Source organism: Oncorhynchus kisutch, linkage group LG24, assembly GCF_002021735.2.
Source record: "Oncorhynchus kisutch isolate 150728-3 linkage group LG24, Okis_V2, whole genome shotgun sequence".
Taxonomy (NCBI): Eukaryota; Metazoa; Chordata; class Actinopteri; order Salmoniformes; family Salmonidae; genus Oncorhynchus; species Oncorhynchus kisutch.
The window spans coordinates 2,070,804-2,087,737 of NC_034197.2; the positions used below are offsets into that span (position 1 = coordinate 2,070,804).

At 45.2% G+C, this 16,934-nt stretch overlaps 2 protein-coding genes across 2 annotated transcripts in view; both read right to left on the reverse strand.

Moving 5' to 3' along the window:
* The window catches only part of LOC109876084 (serine/threonine-protein kinase mTOR-like), a 76,925-nt gene extending 69,630 nt beyond the window's left edge, over positions 1–7,295 (reverse strand). The window contains exons 1-4 of the mRNA XM_031804332.1: positions 6,683–7,295; positions 5,859–6,411; positions 4,875–5,014; positions 4,449–4,583 (exon numbers count right to left, since the gene is read on the reverse strand). The gene's annotated coding sequence lies outside the window, so the exon portion shown is untranslated. The remainder of the gene's footprint in view (positions 1–4,448; positions 4,584–4,874; positions 5,015–5,858; positions 6,412–6,682) is intronic.
* Positions 7,296–8,863: 1,568 nt separating this feature from the next.
* LOC109876086 (intelectin-like) lies at positions 8,864–10,883 on the reverse strand. Its single transcript, XM_020468555.2, has one exon. It carries the CDS (start codon positions 10,428–10,430, stop codon positions 9,624–9,626), a length of 807 nt encoding a protein of 268 aa, XP_020324144.1. The 5' UTR covers positions 10,431–10,883; the 3' UTR covers positions 8,864–9,623.
* Between the last annotated feature and the right edge of the window lie 6,051 nt (positions 10,884–16,934).

The window sequence follows — 16,934 nt, forward strand, 5'->3', positions numbered from 1 at the left end:
AGCTGGTTTACAACCTCTGCCTGACTTGTGTGATAGTCTGTGCGAGGGGGGAACCAAAGGGCCCAGAAAGTCACGCCGCCAGCGGCGTCTTGCGAAGTATGTGGGAACCCCTGTACCTGTTGCTGATGTGTCTAGGTTAGAGGTGCAATGGGATGTTCCACAAAATTTTGCTACACTGCAGAAGTCTGACGCAACCTTGAAATGTTTGTTTGACAAGGCCTTAGCTGGGGACAGTCAATCTTCATGTGGGGGGATTTACACAGTAGACAACCACATACTCTACCTTGGGTCAGAGGCAGATAGCAGGAAGTTGGTGGTGCCATCTACCTGTAGACCACTTGTTCTCAACCTTGCACATACAGTTCCATGGGCAGGCCATCTAGGGCAACATAAGACCTATCTTAGGCTAGGCTCCCGTTTCTTTTGGCCCTCCATGTATACTGATGTACAAAAATACTGCAAATCATGCCCCACGTGCCAGAAAACCAGTGCTGTCCGTAGGTCTGAACGGGCTCCTCTATGTTCACTGCCAGTTATCTCTACCCCATTCAAGAGAATTGCAATGGACATTGTTGGACCCTTGGAGAAGAGTAGTGCAGGTTACAAGTATATATTGGTGATCTGTGACTATGCCACCCGGTTCCCAGAAGCCTTCCCACTCCGTTCCATAACCACTCCAAAGATAATCAGTGCTCTTGTTCAGCTCTTCTCTCGTGTAGGAATCCCAGATGAAATCCTGACGGACCAAGGGACAAACTTCACCTCGCGACTGATGGTTCAACTCCACCGACAGCTGGGCATTAAAGGCTTGAGGACTACTCCCTACCATCCCCAAACGGATGGGCTCGTAGAGAGATTCAATCAAACGCTCAAGAACATGCTGAGGAAGTTTGTGGCTGACACTGGTAAAGACTGGGATAAGTGGTTACCCTTTCTGCTTTTTGCTTACAGGGAGGTGCCTCAGGCATCGACAGGTTTCTCGCCATTCGAACTCCTCTATGGATGGCCAGTGCAAGGACCACTGGACCTGCTGAAGAAGTGCTGGGAAGGTTCCCCAGTAGCTACCTCAGGACAGGGGATTGTCCAGTATGTCCTCCAGATGCGAGACAGGTTGGAACGGTACCGAGAGGAAGCTAGAGCAAACCTTCAGCTAGCCCAGAAGGCCCAGAAGAGAGGCTATGACCAGCACGCTCGCCACAGAGAGTTTGAGCCAGGACAGAAAGTCCTGCTCCTCCTTCCCTCATCTACCAGCAAGCTCCTTGCGCAATGGCAAGGACCGTACCTAATCGGGAGGAAGATGGGCCCAGTGACCTACGAGGTGCTGCACCCGGACAAGGGTAAGAAGAAGCAAACCTACCATGTGAACCTTCTCAAGGCCTGGGAGGAGAAAGAGGAACTCTCCAAAGGAAAGTCCTTTCTGGTCCGCAGAGTAGAAGAGGATGAGTCGGATGGGGTCACAGAGGCATGGAAAGAACGAGCAGAAGTCATACTGGCTCACCTGGAAGAAGACAAGCAAGATGAGCTGAAGCAGCTGTTTGGCAAGTATCCGGCCCTCTTCAGTCAGAGACCAGGAAGAACCAAAGTCCTGGAACACGTCATTCGTTTGAAACCTGGCCAGAACCCTGTCCGCCAGCATCCTTACCGTGTGCCTGAGAGGCTGGTGGTAGCCCTCAAGGAAGAGGTCCACACCATGATAGAGATGGATGTTGTCGAGCCATCTTCAAGTGAATGGAGCAGCCCTATTGTCATTGTCCCAAAGAAGGATGGCTCTTTGCGCGTCTGCATGGACTTCCGTGAGGTGAATGCCATCTCCCAGTTTGATGCCTATCCCATGCCCCGCATTGACGACTTACTGGAGAGAATAGGTAGAGCTCATTACATCACCACATTGGATCTCTGCAAAGGGTACTGGCAGGTGCCCCTGGATGAACAATCCAAGGCCTACACTGCATTCCGGACGCCAATGGGCCTGTTCCAGTTCAAGGTCATGCCGTTTGGCCTTCATGGGGCCCCTGCGACTTTCCAGAGGCTGATGGACAAGGTCCTCCAGGACTGTGACAATTACTGTGCTGCTTACTTGGACGACGTGGTGATCTACAGCCACTCCTGGGAGGAGCACATACAGCATCTTAGCAGCGTCCTGGGGAAGATCCATGAAGCAGGCCTCACGCTTAACCTCCTGAAGTGTGAGTGGGCGAAACAGGAGACAAAGTACCTGGGTTACCAGCTGGGTAAGGGTGAAGTTCGGCCTCAGGTGGAGAAAGTGGAGTCCATCAGGAATAGCCCTCAACCCAGAACCAAGACACAGGTGAAGTCCTTCCTAGGTCTGGCAGGGTGGTACCGGAGATTCATTCCACAGTTTTCGACCATCGCTGTCCCTCTGACCAACCTCACTTCGAAGGGGGCCAGCAACCCTGTGAAGTGGACTGAGGAGTGTGAGGAAGCCTTCATGACACTAAAAAAACGACTGTGCTCATTCCCTGTTCTCCAGACCCCTGATTTTAAGAAGAGATTTCTCGTGCAGGTGGACGCTTCGGCTGTAGGAATTGGAGCTGTACTGGCCCAAGGGGAGCCAGGAGAAGAGCTTCCTGTGCTGTACCTGAGTCGGAAGCTGTTGCCCAGGGAAACCAGGTATTCTACAATCGAAAAGGAGTGCCTGGCTATAAAGTGGGCCCTAGATAGCCTCCGTTACTACCTTCTTGGGAGGGAATTTGACCTGCACACGGACCACAGAGCACTGACCTGGATCCAGACCATGAAGGACCGGAATTCTCGTGTGACCAGGTGGTATCTGGAGCTCCAGCCCTTCAGGTTCTGTGTCCGTCACAAGGCAGGAAAAGAGAACGTTACTGCGGACTACCTATCAAGGCTCCCGAACATGGTCGCTTCAGGAGAGGAGGAAGGTAATGTGACGTAGAAGTCCGTCACTGGCCGCGGGCAGCATTTGGTTCTTATATATACACATATTCATCACTCCTCCCTGCGCCATTATACCATAAGTTAACAATGTGGGTCGACACACAATTTAACTTCTGTCTTGGTGCATGCATTTCACATTTGTCAATGTTTATATTTGAGAGATACAATAATTATTATACTTATCAATGTTGTGGATGAGCGCATTGTTTGTTTGTTCTGTTCCTCTCTCTCCATCTCTGTAGCTTCTGGGTATGCTGGAAAAGGACCCGAGCTAAGGGAATTGGGTTGGCTTTATAGTGCCTGTCCCAAATGGCTCATTAATGCATATGGGCATATTGAAAGATATTGTCAGTAGTGATGTAATGTTGTAAATGTTATGTTGTGATATTGTTTAAAACCGTGTTGCAATGTATATCCTTTAGTATGTTTAGTTCATGGAAAATGTAGGTTTGTATTGTTAATTGATTAATTAATTAGGGTTAATTGTTCTGAGGGGAGGGGCTAGCCCTACAAAAGGAGCCTCTCTCCAGTCTCTAAGGGGGATTTTTTGGATTGAGCTGTGGATGGGGCAGCATTGTTGTTAGGCTGTCCCATAAGGTAGACGTTGATGGCAGTACTGTTGTTTTCTGTTCTGGAATCACTTGTAAATAAACACCTTTGCACAGAAGAACTTTTGCGGTTCCGCCATCTTTTTATTTTTTATAGAGGTTAGGATATCCAGTTTAGCCATCTGGCCTACTCTACGTGACAAAATTGTTGCCAGCACAGCTGGTTAGGCTGTTTTCGTGTTATCTAGAGGGAAAACAAACCATCGGCCAGTGTGTCAAGTGTGCACTCTGAACGCTCTGAGAGCGAAACGAGATGGGTGGGGCTAAAGCTTAAGAGGGTGTGAATGATGCTGAATGGGTGTAGACAAAGAAGAGTTTTTCACTACATACCAAAACAATTCTCGAAAGTGAGTTTACAAGTTGATCAACTTTCAAAGCAGAATTACTTTCCCATTGTTCCTCAAATGCAGTGCCATTTTGACCATTTTGTAACCTCCGAGACTCTACTTTTATCCAATGTAAAAAACTACATTTTGCTACATAAGACCAAATCCAGGTGGTGAGTCACATTTCATATCAAACGGAGGTATTCTTATTTCAGGGGAATGTACATCTCTTCTCCCCAACCATGTGCCATCACACGCATTCCACCAATACTGACACGGGGAAGCCAAAGAAAATGGCCATTAAAAGCACCACATCATCCATTCTAGCAATTTTGTGGTTAGGCTTCACAAAGTAAAAGTGCAGTATGACCCAACAAAAGCAAGAGTTCTATAACCCAAGGGGAATTTGAAACCTTCCAGCCATACAGTAGCCGCACTGCCTCAGTAGCTACCCATAGAATGTCTCAACAATTGATGTTGGCTATAGCCAAGTCTGGGAAGCACAGGAAATGTACAGCATAGACCCGCCAAACACTCCCCTATTCACTCAAAATGGATTCTGCTGATCATTGTGTTCTCTTATTGAGGTTCCTACCTGATGAGGGACTAGAATGAGATGAGAGGCACCCTTCTGGAAAACCAGCTCTTTTCAGTGGAGGGCCTTGGCATATGCATGGCATTTGGCAGCCCTTTCGCCAAGCAGAACAATGCCACTGTCTCTAAGAGGAACCTGAAAAAACACAGGACATTCCTTAGATGGGTGGATTAATGATGTGGCATTGCTCTAAAGCAGGGTTCTCCAACTACGGGGCGAGCCACGGGGTGTGCAGACCTTTATTCCAGCTTATCACCACACCTGATTCAGTTAATAAGGGCCCAGATTGAGGATAGTGATGAGTTTATTATTTTAATTAGGTGTGTTACTGCAGGGCTAGAATGAAAGCCTGCACACCAAGTAGCTCTATCCAGGACTGGAGCTTAAGACCCATTCTATAGGGCCCTGCTCTGAAAGTGAACCCACCTTATCGCTGTGCTCCATGAACATGGCCCGATTGAGCAGAGTGAACCCGATGATGTCCTGGGAGTTGAGGGCCACCTCGATGTTGCAGATCAACTCATCCTGCTGGTCCTCACTCAGCTCCAACCAGCAAGACAGGGAGGCTGTAATGAACAGATCACTAACGATGGATGGGAGAATAAACATCCATTAGATCAGATCACAATCAGTATGATGGATTCTGGGGGTGAATGTTTCATCGTAATAGTGATAGTTTCATTCATTAAGCATTTTTGGGGGCTCAAATCACTGTTACAGAAATAATGTGTTTACTAATTGGATGCTTTGTGTATTTCGGTTAGATAGTTATGAATAAAGAATATACAAAAATGTCAAGCAATGGTGTTGTTTATGCACCTTTAGTCAATGGTGTTGTTTATGCACCTTTAGTCAATGGTGTTGTTTATGCACCTTTAGTCAATGGTGTTGTTTATGCACCTTTAGTCAATGGTGTTGTTTATGCACCTTTAGTCAATGGTGTTGTTTATGCACCTTTAGTCAATGGTGTTGTTTATGCACCTTTAGTCAATGGTGTTGTTTATGCACCTTTAGTCAATGGTGTTGTTTATGCACCTTTAGTCAATGGTGTTGTTTATGCACCTTTAGTCAATGGTGTTGTTTATGCACCTTTAGTCAATGGTGTTGTTTATGCACCTTTAGTCAATGGTGTTGTTTATGCACCTTTAGTCAATGGTGTTGTTTATGCACCTTTAGTCAATTGTAAGTCACAGTGAATTACAAGTATCTTTGAATTGTAAATCTGCTGAATGGCCACATCATATTGGCTAGGCTTCAGAAAAATAAAAACAGCCTGTGGATGCAACACCAGTCAAGATATGTCAGCAAAAAAAATATGATTTGGTTTAAGAGTGGAAATGAGGACCTCTGTTGGAAAATGGGCGACTGCTTGGTGCTCGGAAGGGTGTTGGAGGGAGGGAATAGCTATACCTGGCCAGGGGAATGTAGATTTGGGCCAGCGACTATCACGAGTGCAGGACCACGCTCAGGCGCCTCAGCCACAAAAATCACATTAATGCGCTTCACATGGCGTCAGTTGGGTGAGGGAAGAAATCAGCAGATCTGACAGGTCAGTCTCTCGCACTGTTTTGAAATGATTAGGCATGCTGTAACAAAGGCACTTCAAAATCATTGTGCATTGGTATCTTATGGAGAGGGAAATTTGGATGTAAACTAAGCAGACTGTCAAATATGTGTTTTATATATCCACCACAAACCGACTATTTGAAAAAGTACTGAAGTGATTTGATAATCAGCCTCTAAAACCAAAAGCACTACCTGTTTGAGGACAAAAAAAACAATTAGTTGAAATGGAAGCATAATACAAGACACAGTTCAGGAATGGAAATGACATGTTATTCCTCCTGAGGGCCGTGGTGCTGACGTGGAGCTTCTTCATTGGCCCCGCCTCTGCTGTGTCGCTCAGGTTCCTGCGCAGCTGGAAGATTAGAGGGTCCTCTTCCTGCTCTGCCAAAGTGTACCCCTGAGATAAACACGGTTACCATGATGATGCGCACACACACACTCAGTGAGCACAGGGCTTCTAAACATCTGTTCTGCCCACAAGTTTCATTTCCTTCCTGCAGAGAAATACACTAAGCAAGGTGCCTCAATTAATTCTGTTCTATTACACTGTCTGATTGGAATTATAATTGTTCAAACTTGCCTCGTGCGTTTCTCACAGATTGCCTCCTCGCTAATCTCAACACATTTCACAACACGTGCTGTCCAAAAACGTGAGACCAAAAACTGACCTTGACAATCCGACAGATGAGCACATCATAGCGCTGGTGTTTGATCCTTCAACATCACGTTGTTCACCATGGGGATAAAGATCTGGTACTAAAGCAGGGAAGGAGAGGAAAAGAGGAGAGATAAGAGAAACTCATGACAGACTGGCGAATCTTTTGATGGTTTGATCAAAAGCTGCTGCGGGCCCAGACTTCCCTGCATGTGGTGGGGTTGGATTTCTAAGGGGGGGGGGGGGTGACATCATCGACTCTTAAAGAGTAACCCTCCCTACTACCGCTGTGGCACTTTGTGATGGTCGATTGAAGGGGTGTGCGTGAATGACTATGGGTGAATGATGTGCAAGCCGAGGATCCCAGTAACTCTGAAACATGGATAAACAACACCCCAAACACAGCTCAGCTACCAAAGTGCACTGGGAGAGTGTTGACAAGCTGAGAGGAACATCGAAATGGGAGCACTTCTGCCCTAAGCCCACCCATCAAGAGGTTCCTGTGCTTGGCCCTAATATGTTGAACATAATAAATGGCTCCCTATCCACTGATGTGTACCAAACTCACTAAAATTGGCAGCAATAAAGCCTCTCATGAAAAAGCCAACCCTTGAACCAGAAAATATTAAAAACTATTGGCCTATATCGAATCTCCCATTCCTCACAACATGTTTAGAAACAGCTGTTGTGCAGCAACTCACTGCCTTCCTGAAGATTAACAATGTATACGAAACGCTTCAGTCTGGTTTTAGACCCCATCATAGCACTGAGACTGCACTCGTGAAGGTGATAAATTACCTTTTAATGGCGTCAGACCGAGGCTCTGCATCTGTCCTCATGCTCCTAGACCTTAGTGCTGCTTTTGACGCCATCAATCATGACATTCTTTTGGAGAAGACAAGTTTTGGCCTGGTTTAGATCTTATCTGTCAGAAAGATATCAGTTTGTCTCTGTGGATGATTACAAATCAACTGAAAATGTTGATGTTCCTCAAGGTTCCATTTTAGGACCATTGTTGTTTTCACTATATATTTTACCTCTTGGTGATGTCTTTCGGGAAAACAAAAATGTTAACTTTCACTGCTATGCAGACAATACAAAGCTGTACATTTCGGTGAAACATGGTGAAGCCCCAAAATTGTCCTCCCTGGAAGCCTGTTTCAGACATAAGGAAGTGGAAGGCGGCAAATGTTTTCGTTTTAAACTCGGACAAAACCTGAGTCACTGGCTTACTGGGCTCTTCCATGCCGTCCCTAGGAGGGGTGCGTCATTTGAGTTGGTTGAATCACTGACGGGATCATCCTGTCCAGGTTTGGCGCCCCCTCAGGTTCGTGCCGTGGGGGGTGATCTTCGCTATACTCAGCCTTGTCTCAGGGTAGAAAGTTAGTGGTTTGAAGATATCTAGTGGTGTGGGGGCTGTGCTTTGGCAAAGTGAGTGGGGTCATATCCTGCCTGGTTGGCCCTCTCCAGGGGTATCATCGGATGGGGCCACAGTATCTCCTGACCCCTCCTGTCTCAGCCTCCAGTATTTATGCTGCAGTAGTTTATGTGTCGGGGGGCTAGGGTCAGTCTGTTATGTCTGGAGTATTTATCCTGTCTTATCCGGTGTCCTGTATGAATTTAAGTATGCTCCCTCTAATGCTCTCTCTCCCTCGCCCTCCCCTCCCGGACCTGAGCCCTAAGACCATGCCTCAGGACTACCTGGCCTGATGACTCCTTGCTGTCCACAGTCCACCTGGCTGTGCTACTGCTCTAGTTTCGACTATGGAACCCTGACCTGTTCACCGGACGTGCTCCTGTCCCAGACCTACTGTTTTCAACTCTCTCTACCGCACCTGCTGTCTCTAACACTGAATGCTCGGCTATGAAAAGCCAACTGACATTTACTCCTGAGGTGCTGACCTGTTACTCCCTCTACAACCACTATGATTGTTATTTGACCCTGCTGGTCAACTATGAATGTTTGAATATTTTGGCCATGTTCTGTTGTAATCTCAACCCGGTACAGCCAGAAGAGGACTGGCCACCCCTCAGAGCCTGGTTCCTCTCTAGGTTTCTTCCTAGGTTCCTGTCTTTCTAGGGAGTTTTTCCTAGCCACCGTGCTTCTACACCTGCATTGCTTGCTGTTTGGGGTTTTAGGCTGGGTTTCTGTATAGCACTTTGACATCGGCTGATGTAAAAAGGGCTTTATAAATACATTTGATTGATTTATTATGAACACATTTCCTCCATCCAGCCCAGATGGTTAATGAACAGAGTGTGACAACAAAACCTAAGACCCTGGCACTTTGTATCTAAGAAAGTAGGCCCCATTTCTTCGGTACAGTACATTCTATAGTACAAATTGGTAAGAATTGGTAACATGGAATGAAAATACTCATGTGAATCAGAGCTGTACGAAAAATGTACTTTTTGGGAGGCAGCAACATGTGGAGCTGGTCGTCCAGGTTGGCACGTAACAGAGGAGCTGAAGATACAATAGAGCCAGTAGAGTTACAAAGGGCAATCTAAGGACCAGATACAGAGCTCATGGTACACCTATTGGGAGCGACTGGTATAGGTAGCACACTATGCATCCTTATACTGGTATGATGGTCAAAAAATATAACAGGGCATGTGGTACGAAATAACTTGTTTTGCATCAGCAATGTCAATTTGACGTTTGTATTTATAAAGCATACGGATGCAACCTGTACAGTATTGTTTGTGAGAAGTGATTGCCAATGCCAACATTTTCATCTTCCAAAAGGGATTCTTCTTCTTTGTGGGTAGACCTTTTCTGTGGAACTAACTGATTTTCAATTTGAAAACAGGGAAATACGATACGTATGTATTCGGAATTTATAGACTAAACAAATGCAAATCATAGTGCTGTGATGTTGATTATAGTATAAGCATCAGTATTAACTAAATGTATCTTGATGTATGTATATTGATAATCAATAGAATGGATTTTAACGGTAGAAGAGTAACACAGCTGCTTCAGTAATCTCCTTTGATGAACTCCATTCTGTGTTGGTACCATAGCCATTCCAGTCAAAGCCTGGGAAGTCACCACACTGACGAGGGGCCTGCTCAGGGAAGTGTCCACCACCACCAATACAGTAATGTTCAGTGTCGCAGAGAGTGTTTGGCTTTGGTTTGACCCCAGAGCAGATAGCCATGGCTGCACGTTCATTATTTATTGGTCTGAAAGTAATGAAGCCAGGCTCAAACTCGTTTCTTATGTTGGGCCCGTAAAAATTTCTGGTGGTCTCTATGTTCCCAAAGTCATACACGATTGGAATGGCAGGTCCTGTGTTGCCACATGCCCCAGCATTATATCTCACTGGGTAGAGCTTAAAGAGTTGGTGCAGGTTTCCCCCATAAATGGTGAGAAAGCGTCTCTCTGTGTGGTAGCGGAGGATGGCGGCTATGTTCCAGTGTTCCATAGGGGAGTTGTTGGGAACGTGCCACAGCGACATGTCTTCTGCCACAATGTCATAATACCCAGGATTTTTGAAGTCATCTGAGGTGGCACCATCTGTGGTTCCAAAAGTAACCATGTTGGCCCAGTTTCCATCTCCGTCTGGCCAGTTAGGGTTGCTGCCTTGCTGGCTGGACCACCGGTCACCCACTGTGCACTTCCCATACATGTTGTTCTCGTGCACGCTCGCCACAAGTGTCCAGCCACCGCCAGCAGTAGTCATGTCGCAGAAGGTCTGGTAGACCACCCCCGTTGGCTGTGGTGAGGTAGTACAGCCCATCTTCTTTTTGGTCATATCTGTCTCTTATTTCCTTACAGCTTTTGGCAATGAAACTGGCCCTGTTTCTCAGCCTCTCCAAACCGTTCAAGACTCTGCATGCCCATTTTCTTGTAATGCTTTTACAAATTGAGGCAGTTGCACCATCAGTAGATGGATCATCATCAGGAGAAAACAATGCTTCATTTTTCCTCAGTAAAGTATCTGTTCAGTATCGTGCTCTAGTCTCTATGACAGACTGGGCAAAGACCAGTTCAACATCCAAATGGAGTTAATATTTGATTTAGTTGTCAATAAGGTTGCTAAATTCCGGTATCTTTCTCAATCTGGATGTTTTCCAAAAACCCTGGTTGGTAGATTCATAGAAATCAGGAGGGAATAAGCAGGAAATCCAGAATCCTCCAACAGTTTTCTGGAATTTTAACCATTTACACTCATGGGAAGAGGTCTATATGGATAGGGCTAAATTGAAATGTTTCTTAGAGAAGAAATGTGGAAAGCATATGCATAACCATGGTAGAAAAAAGGGAACAGTTGAGATTATTAGACTAAAAGGTGAGGAAAACAAAACAGTTCACCTGAGAAGACAATAATTTTTTCATTTTTCTAATTTAGCAGACGCTCTAATCCAGAGCGATTTACAGTAGTGAGTGCATACATTTTTCGTACTGGTCCCCCGTGGGAATCAAACCCACAGCGCTAGAGTTGCAAGCGCAATACTCAACCAACGGAGCCACACAGAACCAAATATTGAATCCAAACACTACTGTTGATTTCACATTTACTGTACTTTTTGCCGCATTTGTTGACAACGAAAACTGAAAACACTGCGGATATATTCAGTAACATGATTATTAATTCATTATTTTCTGTAAACATACATACAACATAAGACCAAAAATGGACAAGGTTTCAGTGAGAAGTCTGCTGGTGTCTCCAAGTGGCCACATACACACCCCTCTCCAAAGTGTGCACAGTTCTCTTTGGGAAAGGGGGCAGTATTTTCATGTCCAGGTGAAAAGCATGCCCAAAAGCTAGGATACGCGTAGATTTGGATAGAAAACTCTAAAGTTTCTAAAACTGTTAAAATTCTGTCTGTGAGGATAACAGAACTTATTTGGCAGGCAAAACCCTAAGGGCAAACCATCCAGGAAAAAAAATATAATTGAGGTGACTTTTCTATGGGGAACTAGATTTATGAGCCACCTGGTTGCAGTTCCTATAGCTTCCACTAGATGTGAGTCTTTATAAATTGGTCGATGTTTTTCCTTTGAGAAATGAAGTAGCCCTTTCCTTTGAGTGTCAAGCCAAGTGAACTCTTTTGTTTGTTGGCCGCACCAGGTCATGCATTCCCACGTTGATTTTATCCGCTATTGAACACAATATATGCAGTCTTAAATTTGATTGATTATTTACGTTTTAGGATACCTAAAGTTGAATTCCGAAAGTTGTTTGAAATGTTTGGAACAAGTTTACAGGTAACTTATTAGATAATTTGTAGTCATGTTGGGCAAGTTGGAACCAGTGTATTTCTGAATCCAACGCACCAAATAAAAGTTTGGGGGATGTAAAGACGGAGTTTATCAAACAAAAAGGACCATTTGTGATGTTTCTGGGACATATTGGAGTGCCAACAGAGGATCTTCAAAGGTAATGCATGAATTATATCGTTATTTCTGACTTTCGTGATGCACCTGCTTGGTTGAAATATGATTTCATGTGTTTGTATGGGTGCTGTCCTCAGATAATCACATGCTTTGCTTTCGCCGTAAAGCCTTTTTGAAATCAGACACAGTGGCTGGGTTAACAAGAAGTTAAGTTTTAATTTGGTGTATTGCACTTGTGATTTGATGAAAGTTAAATATTTCTAATAATTTAATTAGAATTTCGCGCTCTGCAATTTCCGCTAACAGAACGTCTAGCCATAACCAAAAACTGACAAGGGTTTCAGTGAGAGGTCTGCTGGTGTCTCCACGTGGCCACATATATAGCCCTCTCCAAAGTGTGCACAGTTCTTAAGTAATTTCAATGCACTTTGACAAAGAAGAGTCCTCAAATATAAGGTGCTCTTTTGAGCTCTCCTAGCTGTGCTTTTGAGGAACTAGAGTTAGCACACTTGTGGTCGTTTTGTTTGGAACACAGCCCGGCATCTCTGTCACACAATTAGTGTTGTTTACGCAAACCAAAAACTGTCCATTATAAATTGCAATCTGGTCCAGGTGGCATTATTTGAAAGCTTGTTCTATTGCCAACATGACTAGCTAAAATGATAAAAACTGAACTTAAGTGTTAGACTTTCACAAGGCAATTCAGAGAAGCATACCGTCATTTTGGTGCGAATAGAATGGAGTCATGAGTAGGGCTGTTGCGGTGACCGTATTATTACCGCCACATGGCAGTGACAAGTCTGGAAGGCAGTCAAATTCCACATGACCGTTTAGTCACAGTAATTATTAGGTTTATTAGTAGCCTACCAATGAGAGCCCGTGAGCTCCTGTTACACAACATTTCTATAGGCTATGCAATAATACATAGAGGATCCTATCATCTAATAAGAGCATCCTATCATCTAATAAGAGCATCCTATCAGCTTTCTGTAGGCTAGGCCTACTATACTTATTTCTCAACTTTCCTAATATTTAGTACATTGTTTATATTTACAACTTGAGTATAGCCTACCTGGCTGGCATAAAAATAAACCAAGTAGAATGGCGTGCATAGATTACATGTATTTTTACCCACTGCCCCTGTTGATACAGGTGCATGATAATGGTCCATTCTAAATCAAATGTCACATTATTTGGTAAATGTAAAGACAAGATTAAATCAAGAATAGTCTGATGGGTGACAATATTAGCATATGTGAATTATATATCATCACTTGTGAATGATGCCCAGCATAAGAAACAATGGTTGACTTGTTGGAATCATAGTCGCACACCTCACGTAGCTTTATTAAAACATATAGGCCTGTCACAACGAATAACTTTAAGCACATTCATCTGCTTTACAAGGAGTATAGAGCCTAACTGGTATACATAAACTGGAGAATAGATTGACATATGCTAGTGCTTTTGCTTTTCGTTAGGCCTACTCATCTTGTTGGTTGACAAAAGTTAATGTGGACAGTTCTTCCATTATCTTCAATATGCAACCTAGAATTGGACAAGGATGCAAGTAGTTGTGTCCCCGATGTGTCAGTCTTCATTTGTAGCCTGTGAGAAAGGCGCTTCGGATTGTGCAGCACACTCAGGGAGAAGGGTACAAGACAGCACTCTGGGCCACAATGGGCATGGATATTTTAAGGTGCATTACGGCCACAAAGGGGATGCCACCGCGGAATTTGAGGCATTATCGATTGCTTGTCAATTTGTGAATTAGAGCCTATTAGAGCATGTACAGCCTGCGAAAAATGTATGCCTTTCCAACTTTTTTCAAATCATTATTATAGTCTCATCATGCAGTCTTACAATGTACTAAAAATCAAAACATACAGCCTGAAGTTTTTAAAACTACTAAAGTAACATTGATAACATATAGGAGTTCCTATTTATTTGTTAACTGCTCAACACAGAATAGTCGCATGTGCACGCTCCCTAAAATCATGAGAAAATATTTATTTTTATTTAGCTTTATTCAAATTGTATTCTTCATACTATAAAATACTGCCACATAAGCTAATCTTGTCTGCTAAATGAACTAGTGTAGCCCACAGGACCTATTCTCTTCATCTGGAATAGTCTACATTTTCTTCATAACATGCTTCTTTAGGCCTACAGTGGTTCTTCCTTTAAAAGATGGAGCTTGAACCGCGAAACTTCGCACCAAATCATCTCTAGGAGACAGAACTCGTCTCCTTCCTGAGCGGTATGATGGCTGCGTGCTCCCATGGTGTTTATACTTGCCTACTATTGTTTGTACAGATGAACTTGATACCTTCAGGCGTTTGGAAATTGCTCCCAAGGTTGAACCAGACTTGTGTGGGTATAAAAAAAAATTCTCCGAGATCTTGGCTGATTTCTTTAGATTTTCCCATGTCAAGCAAAGAGGCACTGAGTTTGAAGGTAGGCCTTGAAATGCATCCACAGGTACACCTCCAATTGACTGAAATTATGTCAATTAGCCTATCAGAAGCTTCTAAAGCCATGACATCCCTTTTATGGAATTTACCAAGCTGTTTAAAAGGCACAGTCAACTTAGTGTATGTAAACTTCTGACCCACTGGAATTGTGATACAGTGAATTATAAGTGAAATAATCTGCTGTAAGCAATTGTTGGAAAAATGACGTGTGTCATGCACAAAGTAGATGTCCTAACAGACACGCCAAATCTATAGTTTGTTAACAAGAAATTTGTGGAGTGGTTGAAAAACGAGTAAATGACTCCAATCTAAGTGTATGTAAACATCCGACTTCCACTGTACATGTATATGTAGTTATTACCATGCATGAGATCCCCACATTGTAGCCTATACATTTAATATATTCACTGATCATATACGCTACCTTGATAAATAAAGGTAGAGTTCAGGTATGAATTAGATTATTTTTCACTCATATCCAATACCAGGAGTATCAAACGCCATTCTTTGAATGAGGTACATGCAGACACAGCATATTACAATTATACACTGTTACGGTTTTCTTCCGTCGAAGGAGAGTCGGACCAAAATGCAGCGTGGTAATTTACATACATGTTTAATAATGATGAAAAGCAAACAATACAAAAACTACAAACGTAATGTGAAAACCTATCTGGTGAACTACAAACACAGAGACAGGAACAGTCACCCACGAAACACTCAAAGAATATGGCTGCCTAAATATGGTTCCCAATCAGAGACAACGAGAATCACCTGCCTCTGATTGAGAACCACCCCAGGCAACCATAGACTATGCTAGAAAACCCCACTAAGCCACAATCCCAAAACCTACGAAAAACCCCCATACATAAACACAACACAAAATAAACCCATGTCACACCCTGGCCTGACCAAATAAATAAAGAATAAACTAAGACCAGGGCGTGACAAACCCCCCCCCCCAAGGTGCGGACTCCCGGCCGCACACCTAAACCCATAGGAGAGGGTGGGTGTCTGTCCACGGTGGCGGCTCCGGCTCGGGACGTGGACCCCACTCCAACCAAGTCTTAGTCCCCCTGTAACGCGTCCTTTGATTGGCGACCCTCGCCACCGACCTTGTCCGGGACTGAGGTAGAAGCTCGGGACTGAGGGGAAGCTCAGCCCTGAGAGGAAGCCCAGTACTGAGAGGAAGCTCAGGCAGGTAGTTGGCTCTGGCAGATCCTGGCTGACTGGCGGCTCTAGCTGCTCCATGCAGGCTGGCAGCTCTGGCTGCTCCATGCAGACTGGCAGCTCTGGCTGCTCCATGCAGACTGGCAGCTCTGGCTGCTCCATGCAGACTGGCAGCTCTGGCTGCTCCATGCAGACTGGCAGCTCTGGCTGCTTCATGCAGATTAGCAGCTCTGGCTGCGCTGAACAGGCAGGAGACTCCGGCAGCGCTGGAGAGGAGGAAGGCTCTGGCAGCGCTAAACAGGCAGGAGACTCCGGCAGCGCTGGAGAGGAGGAAGGCTCTGGCAGCGCTAAACAGGCGGGAGACTCCGGCAGCGCTGGAGAGGAGGAAGGCTCTGGCAGCGCTGAACAGGCGAGGCGCACTGAAGGCCTGGTGCGTGGTGCTGGCACTGGTGGTACTGGGCCGAGGACACGCACAGGAAGCCTGGTGCGGGGAGCTGCCACCAGGGGACTGGTGTGTGAAGGTGGCACAGGATGGACCGGACCGTGAAGGTGTACTGGAGAGCCTGAGAGCAGGGCTGGCACAGGATGTGCAAGGCTAGGTAGGTACACAGGAGGCCTAGTGCGTGAGGCTGGCACAATCTTCACCAGCCGACTAACACGCACCTCAGGACGAGTATGGAGCGCTGACCCAGGTGCCATCAAATCCCCGACAAGCTCCGTCGGGCGAATATCGTACCTAAAGCACCAAGCTAGCAACTCCCTCATAACTCTCTCCTCCACTTTCCCCATTAACTCCTTCACAGTCTCTGTTTCACTCACCTCCAACACTGGCTCTGGTTCTGGTCTCCTCCTTGGCTCCTCACGATAAACAGTTGGCTCAGGTCTGAACCCTGACTCTGCCACACTCTCCCTGAGCCCCCCCAAGACATTTTTGGGGCTGACTCTCGGGCTTCCTTCTGCGCCGCCGTGCTTGTCTCTTCAACTCCATTCTTCTATAACCCTCTTCGCACTGCTCCAGCGAATCCAAGGCGGGCTCCGGCACTCTCTCTGGGTCGACCGCCCACCTGTCTATTTCCTCCCAAGTCATATATTCCAAACTTTGTTTCTCCTGCTGCCGCTGCCTGTCACCACGCTGCTTGGTCCTGTTGTGGTGGGTGATTCTGTTACGGTTTTCTTCCATCGAAGGAGAGTCGGACCAAAATGCAGGGTGGTAATTTACATACATGTTTAATAATGATGAAAAGCGAACAATATAAAAACAACAAACGTGA

Coding starts and splice junctions, on each gene's coding strand:
- LOC109876086 (XM_020468555.2), bottom strand. CDS start 10,430: ATGACCAAAAAGAAGATGGGCTGTACTACCTCACCACAGCCAACGGGG.